Here is a 16,427-nt window from a genome sequence, read left to right as displayed (position 1 = left end):
GTATGGAGCACTACATTTACATACTAAGAATTGAGACGCACTTACGCACTCAGAATACTAACTTTGAGTACGCTAGTATGTGATTTGAGACACAACATAATTCTTATCCCAGCTTGTCTTGAACCAGTGAATCAGTCTGGAGTGAAATGTTGATTGTGAATGTGTCGTCAAACGTTTAAGCTCTTAGAACAAGCGAGTAATTTATACTTTATATTTTGATTATCTTTTAGCATTAATTTAAGTATGGCGTATAGTGTATAATCATTTTTAATTTAACAAAATGCTAATGCTAATTGATAGACTTGATTGTATATACATTGACATGCTAAGGACGACGTGATGGATTTATTGTGTATGTATATATATATACTGTATATATTGACATGCTAAGGCTAATGTTAGCATAACTAACCTGCAGATCTGATGCTAACTTGACTTCTTCTCCTAGCAGATGCTAATGCTAAGACTTTCTCTGCATGTGAGGTAACTGCTGTGCTAACGCTAATTGTTGGACTTGAGATGCTAAGGCTAAGGTTGTCCAAGATTGTTCTTCTGCATGATTGACCTGCAGATCCGATATTTATATATAATATAATAACTCGGACTCTCTGTAGGTGCTAACGCTAACTTTGCCCTCTGCTGGTGATTGACGCATACTATGCTTAGGTCAGTAGCTTATTTTTAAAAGCTAATGCTTATTACTAATTTGTGTTAATATATCTTGGTTAACGTGTAACTTTCTTTTTTAACAGGTGCTGATGCTAACTTTGACCTGATCTATGGCAGATCGATACTTGCTATGCTAAGGTGAGTTAATGAATTGGCTTATATGTAATTTTTAAGCAGGTGCTAATGCTAACCTTCTCTACTGCAGAATGCTGCTTACGTGAGCATCTTAAAATTGAATTTTATTAGTTATGTAAGTATATAAGTTAACATATATTTTATATTTTCAGTAGGTGCTAATGCTAACCTTGACCTCCTCTGATGGTGATCAATGCTTACTATGCTAATGTGGGTAACTTAAAATTAATTCTTAGCATTAGTTTTATACATTTTGTAAATATATAGGCTAACATGTACTTTTTCAGCAGGTGCTAATGCTAACTTTTACTTTCTCTCTAGCGGATCAATGCTATACTAAGATGAGAAATCCAATTTACAAGCTAATGCTAAAGTTGTTATCTCATTCCAAACATGTGTTCTCATTGGCTAATACGTACTTTTAAACAGGCGCTAATGCTAACCTTCTCTACGGCAGCTCGTGAGTATCTTAAAATTGAATTTTTTCAATTGAACATCTATGTCATTTTTTCAGCAGGTGCTAATGCTAACTTTGACCTCTTCTGCTGGTGATCAATGCTAACTATGCTAAGATGGATAACTTAAAATTAATTCTTAGCTAATATATAATTACACAATTTATAAAGCTAATGATAACATGTACTTTTTCAGCAGGTGCTAATGCTAACTTTGTCTCTAGAGCATCAATGCTTTTCTAAAACTGAACAGAGAAGGTTCTGAACCTTTAAAGAATCAATAAAAACTGATTTAAATGTCTTAGAGATTTGAGATGTTTCTACACGTGATCTGTGCAGGAAGCATGCTGACGTCACGTCCGGCACACTGCTCGATATCCATAACGTTTTGTATTTTGAACGCAACGAAAATGCGCAAAACAATAAATGGTTCCACGTTATATATTTATATATTTTATATATTTATATATTTTTGTCCGAATCTAGTTTCCGTGAAACCACGGATCGAGACCGTCCACTGCGCATGCGTCCCCAGATCGACAGTTGCGCAAGAACTACAATCCCATGATCCCTCGCGCGCCTCCTCCTCGGCATCAGCTGTTCCTCCTCCAGAGCAGGAGCTGAGGACTGAGGACCTCCATCTTCACTCCGTCATGCTGCTGCTGCTCCTGGTCGCGGTGACCGCCGTCGCGACGATCCTCGTCATCTTGTTCGCGCCAAACATCCGGTAAGAATCCATCAGAAACCGTCCGACGCTAACGCACGCGCGACGCTGGCGCTTGATTGACAGGGACGCGGGTCGGTGCTCGGTGGTCATAATGTTTCGGCTCCTGCGCTGAGAGGGATCAGGATAAGAAATATTTGATGGATCGATGATCGATGACATCAAAGAGTGATGGAGGAGCCGCGGCCAATCAGGAGAGAGGACGTGGGCGGAGCTATATTTACAGGCAGTGTTCTCGCTTCCTATTGGCTGCTGCTGCTGCTGGCGCTCGTGCCACCTCAACTTCCGATCACCTTGTCAATCATTCAACGGTCGAGGATCGATAATGTTTCTGAGATAATAACCTTGTAATGGAGGTTAACATGCATTCTTTGGTTCATTAATCTCTTCCCGTTTAAATGCGACAATTAAAACCCATCTTGTACGGCAACAGTTGCAGCTTTTAATTCAGTCTCGAATCAAACTATTTTTTTTTCCATGATAAAAGTTGTCAAATGAGCTGAGCCAGAAGACAAGACCCTGGTCCAGACATGTTTATTAACTTCTTAAGATGGAGCTGAAGAAGAAAAGGTCAAGGGTCAACTTTAGTTAAACTTTTAATGAATTCATTATAATTACATTTTTATATTTTATTTTTTTATTTTAATATTTGAATTAATTAATACTATTCTTTACTGTCATAAAAACAAACTTGTTATAATCAATTAATTATTTATTTTTTTCTCCTAAATTCTTTTAACTTTTGTGAGAATTAATTCATTTTCTCAATTTTTACACAATATTTTGAAGATATAAAGTGAAATCACTTCCTCTCTCCCTCCTTTTCTCTCAACCTCCATTTCTCTCACCCTCTTTTTCTCTCACCCTCTTTTTCTCCCAACCTCCATTTCTCTCACCCTCTTTTTCTCTCAACCCTCCTTTTCTCTCACCCTCTTTTTCTCTCAACCCTCCTTTTCTCTCACCCTCTTTTTCTCCCAACCTCCATTTCTCTCACCCTCTTTTTCTCCCAACCTCCATTTCTCTCACCCTCTTTTTCTCTCACCCTCCATTTCTCTCAACCCTCCTTTTCTCTCACCCTCTTTTTCTCCCAACCTCCATTTCTCTCACCCTCCCTTTTTTCACCCTCTAAGAGTGAAAGTCTAACGAGTCATGGGGTCAAGTGTCACCTTAAGGGTCTTGTTGACGTCTCTCCACTAGACTCACGGTCTTCAGTCTGTCTCTGGTCCACAGAAGATACGCTGGAGGTCGGTCCTGCTCGTCCTCGACCCGCCTGGACGGGAAGACGGTTCTGATCACAGGAGCCAACACCGGGATCGGGAAGGAGACGGCTCTGGACCTGGCTGTACGAGGTGAGCTTTGAACCTGCTCAGGTGCGAACGCATAGATCTGATATATAATCTTTACTAAAGTGTGAAACAATGTTTGAGTCTCAACTATATTTTCTATGTTTAAACTATTTTATTTTTTACTTTGGATTTTTCATTGAAACAATTTTTGTTTTGAGGAAAATATCTTTTTGACTCGAGAACTTTTATTTTCAAAAATATTTTATTTTCATTTAAATCCATTTTATTTTCATTTAAATCCATTTTATTGTCATTTAAATCTATTTTATCTTCATTTCAATATTTCTCGTGGCAGGCGCGCGTGTGATCCTGGCGTGCCGGGACGTGGACAAAGGCGAGGAAGCTGCCTCCAGCATCAGAGCCTCTTATCACAGAGCAGACGTGGAAGTTCGAGAACTGGATTTATCTGATACTTGTTCGATACGACTGTTCGCTCAGAAGTTCCTGTTGGGTGAGTGTATGATGGGGTGAGAGAGAGGGTGAGAGGGTGAGAGGGTGAGAGAGAGAGGGTGAGAGAAAGGGAGGGTGAGAGAAAGAGAGGGTGAAGGAGAGGGTGAGAGAAAGAGGGTGAGAGAAAAAAAGGGTGAGAAAGGGAGGGTTAGCGAAAGGGAGGGTGAAGGAGAGGGTGAGAAAAGGAGGGAGAGAGAAAGGGAGGGTGAGAGAAAAAAGGGTGAGAAAGGGAGGGTGAGAGAAAGAGGGTGAGAGAAAGGGAGGGTGAAGGAGAGGGTGAGAAAAGGAGGGAGAGAGAAAGGGAGGGTGAGAGAAAAAAAGATGAGGAAGGGAGGGTTAGCGAAAGAGAGGGTGACAGATAGAGGGTGAGAGAAAGGGAGGGTGAAGGAGAGGGTGAGAAAAGGAGGGAGAGAGAAAAAAAGGGTGAGAAAGGGAGGGTGAGAGAAAGAGACGGTGAGAGATAGAGGGTGAGAGAAAGGGAGTGTGAAGGAGAGGGTGAGAAAAGGAGGGAGAGAGAAAGGGAGGGTGAGAGAAAAAAAGGGTGAGGAAGGGAGGGTTAGCGAAAGGGAGGGTGAGAGAAAGAGAGGGTGAGAGATAGAGGGTGAGAGAAAGGGAGGGTGAAGGAGAGGGTGAGAAAAAGAGGGAGAGAGAAAGGGGGGGTGAGAGAAAGAGAGGCTGAGAAAGGGAGGGTGAGAGAAAGGGAGGGTGAAGGAGAGGGTGAGAAAAAGAGGGTGAGAGAAAGGGAGGGTGAAGGAGAGGGTGAGAAAAAGAGGGAGAGAGAAGGAGAGGGTGAGAGAAAGAGATGGTGAAGGAGAGGGTGAGAAAAAGAGGGAGAGAGGAGATAGGAATAGAAAAATGCTTTAAAAACGTCTTTGTTTGATTTTAAACTTCTTTCATTCTTTGTCACTGAAACCGTGAATTACCCAGAATTCTCGGAGCTGCACGTGCTGATCAACAACGCGGGCGTCATGATGTGTCCGTTCACCAAAACCACGGACGGCTTCGAGATGCACATCGGCGTCAACCACTTGGGTGAGACTCCACTCCTCTGACTTCCTGTTCCTGCAGGTCACTTCCTGTGGACGTCCTCTGACTTCCTGTTCCCGCAGGTCACTTCCTGTTGACGTCCCTGCTGGCGGGGCTCCTGCGGCGCAGCGCTCCGGCCCGGATCGTGGTGGTGTCGTCGCTCGCCCACAACTTCGGCTGGATCCGCTTCCACGACCTGCACAGCCAGGGCAGCTACAACAGCGGGCTGGCGTACTGCCAGAGCAAGCTAGCTAACGTGCTGTTCGCGCGGGAGCTAGCGCGGCGGCTGAAAGGTGGGTGTGGTCGCCCGCGGCGCCCGGACCTCGCTCTGACGTCTCTGCTCCGCAGGCTCCGGCGTGACGGTCAACTCGGTCCACCCCGGCACCGTGAACTCTGACCTCACCAGGCACTCCACGCTCATGGCCATCATCTTCTCCGTGCTCGCCGTCTTCCTGAAGACGCCGCGAGAAGGAGCTCAGACCAGCATCTACTGCGCCGTCGCCGAGGAGCTGCAGCACATCAGTGGACAACACTTCAGGTGAGAGCAGCCAATGAGAGAGCAGCCAATGAGAGAGCAGCCAATGAGAGAGGAGCCAATGAGAGAGCAGCCAATGAGAGAGAGCAGCCAATGAGAGAGCAGCCAATGAGAGAGCAGCCAATGAGAGAGAGCAGCCAATGAGAGAGGAGCCAATGAGAGAGCAGCCAATGAGAGAGCAGCCAATGAGAGAGAGCAGCTAATGAGAGAGGAGCCAATGAGAGAGGAGCCAATGAGAGAGCAGCCAATGAGAGAGCAGCCAATGAGAGAGAGCAGCCAATGAGAGAGAGCAGCCAATGAGAGAGCAGCCAATGAGAGAGGAGCCAATGAGAGAGAGCAGCCAATGAGAGAGGAGCCAATGAGAGAGAGCAGCCAATGAGAGAGCAGCCAATGAGAGAGGAGCCAATGAGATAGAGCAGCCAATGAGAGAGCAGCCAATGAGAGAGCAGCCAATGAGAGAGGAGCCAATGAGAGAGGAGCCAATGATAGAGCAGCCAATGAGAGAGCAGCCAATGAGAGAGAGCAGCCAATGAGAGAGGAGCCGAAGAGAGAGCAGCCAATGAGAGAGGAGCCGAAGAGAGAGCAGCCAATAAACACATGCTTGCCTGGAGATTCAAACTTCAGTTTTACACGAAAATTAACAAGACAGACGAGACATTTCTCTCTTTCTCTCACACCCTCACTCTCTTCTTCTCCCTTTTTCTCTCACACACTTGCGCTCTTTCTTGCTCTCCATTTCTTTTTCTCACACCCACTTGTTCTCTCATTTTCTTTTTATCGCCCTCTCATTCTCTTGCTTTCTTGTTCTCACTCTCCCTTACTCCCTCGCTCTCTTCCCCTTTTTTTGCTCTCCCTTTTTCTTACGCTCTCTCGCACCCTCACCCTTTCTCTTGCTCTCTCTTTTTCCTCTCTCTCTCTCTCTCGCCTGCTCCCTTTTCTCTGCAACCGTTGCTCTATTTATTTCTCTCCCTCGACTTTCTTCCTCTCCCGCTCTCAGTTCTCTCCGTTTCTCTCGCCCTTGTTCTCACCTTCTCTTCAACTCTCTCCCTCCCTCTCTCTCTCTCAGTTTCTCTCTCTCGCTCTCTCAGTTTCTCTCTCTCTCCCTCTCAGTTTCTCTCTCTCTCTCTCGCAGTTTCTCTCTCTCTCCCTCTCAGTTTCTCTCTCTCGCTCTCTCAGTTTCTCTCTCTCTCCCTCTCAGTTTCTCTCTCTCGCTCTCTCAGTTTCTCTCTTTCTCCCTCTCAGTTTCTCTCTCTCGCTCTCTCAGTTTCTCTCTCTCTCTCTCTCAGTTTCTCTCTCTCGCAGTTTCTCTCTCTCTCTCTCTCAGTTTCTCTCTCTCGCTCTCTCAGTTTCGCTCTCTCTCTCTCCCTCTCAGTTTCTCTCTCTCGCTCCCTCTCAGTTTCTCTCTCTCGCTCTCTCAGTTTCTCTCTCTCTCCCTCTCAGTTTCTCTCTCTCGCTCTCTCAGTTTCTCTCTCTCTCTCTCTCTCTCGCAGTTTCTCTCTCTCTCCCTCTCAGTTTCTCTCTCTCGCTCTCTCAGTTTCTCTCTCTCTCTCAGTTTCTCTCTCTCGCTCTCTCAGTTTCTCTCTCTCTCCCTCTCAGTTTCTCTCTCTCTCAGTTTCTCTCTCTCTCTCTCTCTCTCTCTCTCTCTCTTTGTCTTCTGTAAAGAAAGTTGTAAAGATTCACAAAAATAAAAACAGATTCATTTCACGGTCAAAGTATAAAACGCTCTTCAGCGTCTCTTGACCTGTGACCTCCATCCGTGTGACCTCCATCCGTGTGACCTCCATCCATGTGACCTCCACGACCTTGAAGCTCTCGCTCCTCTCGTTCCAGCGACTGCTCGCCCGCCTTCGTGGCGCCTCAGGGTCGCAGCGAGGACACGGCGCGGCGGCTGTGGGACGCCAGCTGCGATCTGCTCGGGATCCAGTGGGACTGAAGCCATTTTTGAAGACCCCGGGGGTCCGAGGACTCCAGGGTCCGAAGACTCCGAGGGTCCAAGGACTCCAGGGTCCGAAGACACCGAGGGTCCGAAGACTCCGAGGGTCCGAAGACTCCGAGGGTCCGAAGACTCCGAGGGTCCGAAGACTCCGAGGGTCCGAGGACTCCAGGGTCCGAAGACTCCGAGGGTCCGAAGACCATGTTCCTCAAACGGTCTGGTGTAGATTCAACAAGTTCTTTCTAAGCTTTATATATTTTTGTGACACGATGTGAACCAGTGAAGGCAAAAAAAAACCCTGGATGTATCGTCGCTGTAGAAACTGTGAAGGTCGATTCAGGGTCAACGACCGGCGTCTCTCGTACTTTGTGATAAAGAAGCTTCTTCGACGCTTTTCTACTTCAAACTCCTCGTCATCATCTCCAGCATTTACAGAGTTTTCTACGAGAGCAACAGAAGCCTTTACTACACGCGTCAGAGGTGAATGTTTACATTTGATGGAAATAAAAACAAGTGTTCCTACGAGAGCCTGGCGTCTGATTGGTCCACGAGAAGATGACGACCCCAGTCTGACCCCATCGACATGTATTACATAATAAGTATTATATAATACTAGAACAATTATAGGTATTATATAATAATAAAATAATAATACGTTTAATATCATAATAAAGTATATAAGACTAAGTATTATATAATAGGTATTATTGTATAACAAAACAATAATACGTATTACATTCAAAAAAAGTATTACGTTATTATACAATACTACATACTACAACATATATTACATAATAAGTATTATATAATACTAGAACAATTATAAGTATTATATAATAATAAAATAATAATACGTTTAATATCATGATGAAGTATATAAGACTACGTATTATATAATACTTATTGTATAACAAAAGATTAATACGCATTACATAAGCAATATATACTACTAGAACAATTATAAGTATTATATAATAATAAAATAATAATACGTCTAATATCATAATAAAGTATCTAAGCCTACGTAGTATACAATACTTATTGTATAACAAAACAATAAAAAAAACATTTATTACGTTATTATACAATACTAAATACTACAACATATATTACATGGTAATAAGCATTATATAGTTATAAAGTAAATAATATTACATAATAAAATAATATTACATAATAATTAAGTACATAATACTACATAGTATATAATAATAAAAAAATAATACGTATTACATAATAAAAAAAAAAAGAAGTATTATTATGTAATATGTTGTAGTACGTAGTATTATATAATTATAAAAGTATTACACAATAATCGAACAATAAGTTTTATATAATCATAAAACAATAAAATAATATATAATAATAAAGTATATAATACTACGTAGTATATAATAATATAACAATACTAGTTATAATGTAATAATAAAACAATTACCTGGTAGTTCTCTTGAAAAGTGGATATCTTAAAAACAACCATGATCTAATGGCTACGTTAAAGATGGAGATATAAATAAAACACAAACGGAACAGATTTATATTATCTTTATATTATATTTCAATATAAATGTTTATATTGTTGTAATAAACAATGATGACACGACACATCATTTAAAATGATTATTATTTAAAACTGTACATCAACAACAATTAAAAACATTAAATGTTAAAAAGACTCATCAGTCGTGTTCAGACCAAAGCAACAGATCATCAACATTTGATTTATTCTTTCTTTTGTTTCAAAAATCATTTTTACAATTCTTTGACAGAAACACTGATAAAGTGCGGCAGTGATCAACAGTCGGCGTCAGAGGTGGGATGGAGAGAGTGAAGAAACTGACAGCAGGAAATGACATCACAACACTGTCGTGATCGTGGATCGATCGCACAACGATACAAAACACCGATCGATAAAAATCCCTTCTTCTCACAAAAGTACGAGCTTTTGTTAATACTTGTGTAAATGATCATGTGTTTCTGGACAAACACAAACGGAAGAAGAACTTGAAACAAAACCTGTTAGTTTTGAATGTGATCCTAAATAAAGTAACACAACCTCTTGAAGTGTGAACACAAAAGTGTTCAACAACACTGAAGATGAGCGACAACACAAACGTGTGTTGCTTCGAGGCTGAGGTAGGAATCGCACCGACAACCTCACACGCTGCTGCTGACAGCTTTGAGGACAGTTGTGCGTCACAGAGTGTGTCGTTGAACAGTTGCAGCAGTGATGTTGTGTAGTCATCGTTGTTATGATTGTTATTATTTTTTTTATACACAAAAATTATTTTTAACACAATTCCGTCTTTGAACTGTCAGTTGTGTTTGTATTTATTTGAAATTGTGTTGTTTGTTTTGGCGCTGCAGTGCGATCTTGTTGTGATGTGTGTACAAGTGTGTACAAGTGTGTGTGCATCACCTGTGTCGCTGCAGTGCGATCTTGTTGTGATGTGTGTACATGTGTGTGTCTCTTCTATCACCTGTGTCGCTGCAGTGCGATCTTGTTGTGATGTGTGTACATGTGTGTGTCTCTTCTATCACCTGTGTCGCTGCAGTGCGATCTTGTTGTGATGTGTGTACATGTGTGTACATGTGTGTGTCTCTTCTATCACCTGTGTCGCTGCAGTGCGATCTTGTTGTGATGTGTGTACATGTGTGTACAAGTGTGTCCATCACCTGTGTCGCTGCAGTGCGATCTTGTTGTGATGTGTGTACATGTGTGTCTCTATCACCTGTGTCGCTGCAGTGCGATCTTGTTGTGATGTGTGTACAGTTGTGTGTCTCTTCTATCACCTGTGTCGCTGCAGTGCGATCTTGTTGTGATGTGTGTACATGTGTGTACATGTGTGTGTCTCCTCCATCACCTGTGTCGCTGCAGTGCGATCTTGTTGTGATGTGTGTACATGTGTGTGTCTCTATCACCTGTGTCGCTGCAGTGCGATCTTGTTGTGTTGTGTGTACATGTGTGTACAGTTGTGTGTCTCTTCTATCACCTGTGTCGCTGCAGTGCGATCTTGTTGTGATGTGTGTACATGTGTGTACATGTGTGTGTCTCTTCTATCACCTGTGTCGCTGCAGTGCGATCTTGTTGTGATGTGTGTACATGTGTGTACATGTGTGTGTCTCCTCCATCACCTGTGTCGCTGCAGTGCGATCTTGTTGTGATGTGTGTACATGTGTGTGTCTCTTCTATCACCTGTGTCGCTGCAGTGCGATCTTGTTGTGATGTGTGTACATGTGTGTACAGTTGTGTGTCTGTTCCATCACCTGTGGCGCTGCAGTGCGATCTTGTTGTGATGTGTGTACATGTGTGTGTCTCTTCTATCACCTGTGTCGCTGCAGTGCGATCTTGTTGTGATGTGTGTACATGTGTGTACAGTTGTGTGTCTGTTCTATCACCTGTGGCGCTGCAGTGCGATCTTGTTGTGATGTGTGTACATGTGTGTACAGTTGTGTGTCTCTTCTATCACCTGTGTCGCTGCAGTGCGATCTTGTTGTGATTTGTGTACATGTGTGTACAGTTGTGTGTCTCTTCTATCACCTGTGTCGCTGCAGTGTGATCTTGTTGTGATGTGTGTACATGTGTGTACATGTGTGTGTCTCTTCTATCACCTGTGGCGCTGCAGTGCGATCTTGTTGTGATGTGTGTACATGTGTGTACAGTTGTGTGTCTCTTCTATCACCTGTGTCGCTGCAGTGCGATCTTGTTGTGATGTGTGTACATGTGTGTACAGTTGTGTGTCTCTTCTATCACCTGTGTCGCTGCAGTGCGATCTTGTTGTGATGTGTGTACATGTGTGTACAGTTGTGTGTCTCTTCCATCACCTGTGTCGCTGCAGTGCGATCTTGTTGTGATGTGTGTACATGTGTGTACAGTTGTGTGTCTCTTCCATCACCTGTGGCGCTGCAGTGCGATCTTGTTGTGATGTGTGTACATGTGTGTACAGTTGTGTGTCTCTTCCATCACCTGTGGCGCTGCAGTGCGATCTTGTTGTGATGTGTGTACATGTGTGTACAGTTGTGTGTCTCTTCTATCACCTGTGTCGCTGCAGTGCGATCTTGTTGTGATGTGTGTACATGTGTGTACAGTTGTGTGTCTCTATCACCTGTGTCGCTGCAGTGCGATCTTGTTGTGATGTGTGTACATGTGTGTACAGTTGTGTGTCTCTTCTATCACCTGTGTCGCTGCAGTGCGATCTTGTTGTGATGTGTGTACATGTGTGTACAGTTGTGTGTCTCTTCTATCACCTGTGTCGCTGCAGTGCGATCTTGTTGTGATGTGTGTACATGTGTGTACATGTGTGTACATGTGTGTGTCTCTTCTATCACCTGTGTCGCTGCAGTGCGATCTTGTTGTGATGTGTGTACATGTGTGTACAGTTGTGTGTCTCTTCCATCACCTGTGTCGCTGCAGTGCGATCTTGTTGTGATGTGTGTACATGTGTGTACATGTGTGTACATGTGTGTGTCTCTTCTATCACCTGTGTCGCTGCAGTGCGATCTTGTTGTGATGTGTGTACATGTGTGTACAGTTGTGTGTCTCTTCTATCACCTGTGTCGCTGCAGTGCGATCTTGTTGTGATGTGTGTACATGTGTGTACAGTTGTGTGTCTCTTCTATCACCTGTGTCGCTGCAGTGCGATCTTGTTGTGATGTGTGTACATGTGTGTACATGTGTGTACAGTTGTGTGTCTCTTCTATCACCTGTGTCGCTGCAGTGCGATCTTGTTGTGATGTGTGTACATGTGTGTACATGTGTGTACAGTTGTGTGTCTCTTCTATCACCTGTGTCGCTGCAGTGCGATCTTGTTGTGATGTGTGTACATGTGTGTACATGTGTGTGTCTCTTCTATCACCTGTGTCGCTGCAGTGCGATCCTGTTGTGATGTGTGTACATGTGTGTACAGTTGTGTGTCTCTTCCATCACCTGTGTCGCTGCAGTGCGATCCTGTTGTGATGTGTGTACATGTGTGTACATGTGTGTACAGTTGTGTGTCTCTTCTATCACCTGTGTCGCTGCAGTGCGATCCTGTTGTGATGTGTGTACATGTGTGTACATGTGTGTACAGTTGTGTGTCTCTTCTATCACCTGTGTCGCTGCAGTGCGATCTTGTTGTGATGTGTGTACATGTGTGTACAGTTGTGTGTCTCTTCTATCACCTGTGTCGCTGCAGTGCGATCTTGTTGTGATGTGTGTACATGTGTGTACAGTTGTGTGTCTCTTCTATCACCTGTGTCGCTGCAGTGCGATCTTGTTGTGATGTGTGTACATGTGTGTACAGTTGTGTGTCTCTTCCATCACCTGTGTCGCTGCAGTGCGATCTTGTTGTGATGCTCCGTGAGCCACTGCCTGCAGATGTTCATCATCACTGAGTCTCTTCCCTCCTCGGCGGCGGCGAGAACCTCTTGGACCAAAGGTCCGGCGCGGCGAGCCTCCAGCTTCACGGCGAGAAGATACGCCGGACGCAGCTTCCCGCACAGAAGGTAGGCTTTGATCTGAGAGGTTGTGTAGCACATCGTCAGCACGTGTGTGTGTGTGTGTGCGTTTTTTTCGGCGAGGAAGTTGTGTTACCTTGTTCTCCGGGCTCTTGGTCTCCAGCACCAGAGCTTCCACCTCTTTGGCCTTCAAACACCATCATGTCAAAAAGTTCACCCGTCAATCAATCAATCAATCAATCAATCAATCAATCAATCGATCAATCGATCGATCCACTCACGTCCGCCGCGCCCTTGTCGGCCACCGCCACGCAGCTGAGCACGAGTGCGTCGCAGTCGCTCCTGGTCGCCGTCCCAGACTCGCCGACGCACTTTAGCAGCTGCCGCACCGAGGCGTACTGGCGGCGCCGCATCAGCCTCTGACCCACGCGCTCGTACACGGACCGCGCCTCCAGCTGGAAGTCCTGCGGCGACAGCGGGGTTCGATGACTCACCTGTCGCGGCTCACCTGTCGCGACTCTGTGACTCACCTGCACGACTCTGTAGGAGATCCCGAAGCCTTCCTCGATGTTCTTCCCTCCGAGCATCACCTGCAGGCGAAGATCACGTTTGTGCGACGACAACTACACACTTGGTTTGTGTGGAAGTACTTCAGTGACGCAGTAATGAACGTTTACTACTTGATTTGAGTATTATTTTTACATTATTGAATTAAAAAAAACTTCTTTATTGAAAGTTTGATTAATGTATTATTTATTATTTTCTAAAGTCTATATTCAATTTGTAGTATTTTAAATTCTATATAAATTCTAAAAAATAAAAAAAAACGAAGTATTATTATGTAATATGTTGTAGTACGTAGTATTATATAATTATAAATGTATTACACAATAATCAAAAAATAAGTTTTATATAATCATAAAACAATAAATATAATATATAATAATAAAGTATATAATACTACGTAGTATATAATAATATAACAATACTAGTTATAATGTAATAATAAAACAATTACCTGGTAGTTCTCTTGAAAAGTGGATATCTTAAAAACAACCATGATCTAATGGCTACGTTAAAGATGGAGATATAAATAAAACACAAACGGAACAGATTTATATTATTTTTCAATATAAATGTTTATATTGTTGTAATAAACAATGATGACACAACACATCATTTAAAATGATTATTATTTAAAACTGTACAAACATTAAAAATATTAATTGTTCAAATAAAAAAGACTTAAGATTTAAATTCTATATAAACATGTTGGTGTAATAGTATGAGTACAAGTACATCAGTACCATCAGAATATTTAATGGTTTCAAATATTGAAAGGTTGAATTCATTTGAATTATTCAATATTTGTTATATTTTAATTTCGATTATTCAATATTTGTTATATTTTAATTTCAATTCTTCAATATTTGTTATATTTTAATTTCGATTATTCAATATTTGTTATATTTTAATTTTAATGATTCAATATTTTTTAATTCGAAGCGTTTTAAATTGAATAAAAACGTTTTTTAAAGCATTTTAAATTCAATATAAAAAAATACAAAGTCTTTTTAATCCATTACAACAGAGCCAGCAGACAAAAGCAAACGAGCACCGAGTCAGTGGATCAAACATCAACGATCATGTGACGTCATCACTGCTGCATCACTTCAGATATTTTAACGCCAAAGTATAAACTTTGTTTTAACGTCTGCAGTAAAAACATCTTAAAGTACTTCTCACGATGACTGAGGTATGATTAAGTAACTCGGTACTCGTTTGGTATTGTCTGGTGTTTTATTAATATTGAATATAAAATGCTATGTATTCAAAAATATTGAATAATTGAAAGCATTTCAACCTTTCAATATTCTGATGGCACTGATATACTTAGATATACTTAGATATACCATATAATAGAGTCACCAGACAAAACCAACAGAGCACCGAACTACTGGATCATAAATGTTGTTTTTTAATTGAAGTCGTTTGTAAATTAAAAAGTTAAATCTATTTTTTATTTATTCAATGGACTTTAAATGTGACTATTTTCCAAAGTGTTTTTATTCCAAATACATTGTACAATTATTATCAGAATATGAAATACGTTTAATTTAATTTTGATTTAACAAATTCAACATTTCAATATATATTCATATATAAATGAACAAATTCAATTGTTAAAAAAACACAAATAATAAAAAATAAAGTTTTGATCGTAAATTAAACCTTCAATAATCTGATGAGACTTCAATAAATCAATGTTTTTAAATGATCAATGTGGTGAGTTTTAGTCTGTGTGGCTCAATGTTCGACTTTACCTCGAAAATGTCATCAATACCAAAATAATATTTAAAACTTTAAACCTTTTGACACATTTTTAATTAAAACTTTTACTCTTTTTTGTTAAAAACTGTCTCTGGCCTGAAACTGATGCTTGATTTTTGCATGTTTTTGAGACAAACAAAGACTTAAAAACATTCAACTCTCTTCGTCTCACTCCCTCTCAGTGAACTCATGGGCACAGCTACATGTATGTTAGCATCAACACGTCTTTGACGGAGAAGATGGACTCGATCAGGTGGTTCTGGTCCATGTCAGGTCGGTGTTGTTGGAACAAACGTCAGAGACTCGAGTTTTAACAACACCATCAGGTATTTGACGCTAATGATTCGAGATCCTCCTGCTGCAGTGCATTATGGGTGGACAAGATGAAGCCATGGCGCTCACCTTGCAGGCCACCTCCACCTTCATGGGGCTCCCTCCGAACAGTGTGGGCGGGGACCCCGGTGCTGCCGCCTCAGGGGCCTCACAGCGGCGCAGGAAGCGAGTGACTTCCAGCTGCAGCTCGATGGTGTTCATGTGTCTGCAGGTGAGACAGGTCAGGGGGTGAGACAGGTCAGGAGGTGAGACAGGTCAGGTGGTGAGACAGGTCAGGGGGTGAGACAGGTCAGGAGGTGAGACAGGTCAGGTGGTGAGACAGGTCAGGGGGTGAGACAGGTCAGGAGGTGAGACAGGTCAGGTGGTGAGACAGGTCAGGAGGTGAGACAGGTCAGGAGGTGAGACAGGTCAGGTGGTGAGACGTGTCAGGAGGTGAGACGTGTCAGGAGGTGAGACGTGTCAGGAGGTGAGACGTGTCAGGTGGTGAGACGTGTCAGGAGGTGAGACGTGTCAGGAGGTGAGACGTGTCAGGAGGTGAGACGTGTCAGGTGGTGAGACAGGTCAGGTGGTGAGACGTGTCAGGTGTCACCACCACGTGTCAGGAGGTGAGACGTGTCAGGAGGTGAGACGTGTCAGGAGGTGAGACAGGTCAGGAGGTGAGACAGGTCAGGAGGTGAGACAGGTCAGGAGGTGAGACAGGTCAGGTGGTGAGACAGGTCAGGGGGTGAGACAGGTCAGGAGGTGAGACAGGTCAGGTGGTGAGACAGGTCAGGGGGTGAGACAGGTCAGGAGGTGAGACAGGTCAGGTGGTGAGACAGGTCAGGAGGTGAGACAGGTCAGGAGGTGAGACAGGTCAGGTGGTGAGACGTGTCAGGAGGTGAGACGTGTCAGGAGGTGAGACGTGTCAGGAGGTGAGACGTGTCAGGTGGTGAGACGTGTCAGGAGGTGAGACGTGTCAGGAGGTGAGACGTGTCAGGTGGTGAGACAGGTCAGGTGGTGAGACGTGTCAGGTGTCACCACCACGTGTCAGGAGGTGAGACGTGTCAGGAGGTGA

General features: G+C 43.0%; 2 protein-coding genes across 8 annotated transcripts in view; one reads left to right on the top strand and one right to left on the bottom strand.

Annotated features, from left to right (window-relative positions):
• Nucleotides 1-761: 761 nt before the first annotated feature.
• On the top strand, nucleotides 762-10,673 carry rdh12 (retinol dehydrogenase 12). 6 transcript variants are annotated; one of them, XM_087779673.1, is made up of 9 exons: nucleotides 762-807; nucleotides 1,234-1,264; nucleotides 1,746-1,986; nucleotides 3,196-3,332; nucleotides 3,625-3,780; nucleotides 4,707-4,811; nucleotides 4,889-5,098; nucleotides 5,154-5,343; nucleotides 7,171-7,800. In XM_087779673.1, the coding sequence occupies exons 2-9, from the start codon at nucleotides 1,240-1,242 to the stop codon at nucleotides 7,271-7,273; spliced, it is 1,167 nt and encodes a 388-aa protein (XP_087635799.1). In that variant the 5' UTR covers nucleotides 762-807; nucleotides 1,234-1,239; the 3' UTR covers nucleotides 7,274-7,800. The 6 variants fall into 6 exon arrangements, 5 of the variants coding, with proteins under 5 accessions (XP_087635799.1, XP_087635797.1, XP_087635800.1 ...); XR_015709269.1 differs by lacking the exons at nucleotides 762-807; nucleotides 1,234-1,264 and having other exon boundaries at nucleotides 1,645-1,986; nucleotides 7,171-7,345; nucleotides 7,463-7,800; XM_087779671.1 differs by lacking the exons at nucleotides 762-807; nucleotides 1,234-1,264 and having other exon boundaries at nucleotides 1,645-1,986; nucleotides 7,171-7,312; nucleotides 7,362-7,800.
• A 1,567-nt stretch (nucleotides 10,674-12,240) lies between these two features.
• zfyve26 (zinc finger, FYVE domain containing 26) overlaps nucleotides 12,241-16,427 on the bottom strand; it is a 48,481-nt gene continuing 44,294 nt past the window's right edge. For both annotated transcript variants that reach the window (XM_087779741.1, XM_087779742.1), the window contains 5 exons: nucleotides 15,443-15,578; nucleotides 13,240-13,299; nucleotides 12,991-13,173; nucleotides 12,846-12,896; nucleotides 12,241-12,769 (listed from right to left, as the gene is read on the bottom strand). In XM_087779741.1, coding sequence (XP_087635867.1) covers nucleotides 12,572-12,769; nucleotides 12,846-12,896; nucleotides 12,991-13,173; nucleotides 13,240-13,299; nucleotides 15,443-15,578 — 628 coding nt within the window. In that variant the 3' untranslated portion in view covers nucleotides 12,241-12,571. The remainder of the gene's footprint in view (nucleotides 12,770-12,845; nucleotides 12,897-12,990; nucleotides 13,174-13,239; nucleotides 13,300-15,442; nucleotides 15,579-16,427) is intronic.

Source organism: Callionymus lyra, chromosome 18 (genome assembly GCF_982586985.1).
Source record: "Callionymus lyra chromosome 18, fCalLyr1.hap1.1, whole genome shotgun sequence".
Lineage (NCBI taxonomy): Eukaryota > Metazoa > Chordata > Actinopteri > Syngnathiformes > Callionymidae > Callionymus > Callionymus lyra.
This window is presented reverse-complemented; position numbering and strand designations above follow the sequence as displayed.

Coding starts and splice junctions, on each gene's coding strand:
- rdh12 (XM_087779671.1), top strand. CDS start 1,670: ATGCGCAAAACAATAAATGGTTCCACGTTATATATTTATATATTTTAT. Junction 1,987..3,195: donor TTGTTCGCGCCAAACATCCG/GTAAGAATCCAT, acceptor CACGGTCTTCAG/TCTGTCTCTGGTCCACAGAA. Junction 5,099..5,153: donor GCTAGCGCGGCGGCTGAAAG/GTGGGTGTGGTC, acceptor TCTGCTCCGCAG/GCTCCGGCGTGACGGTCAAC.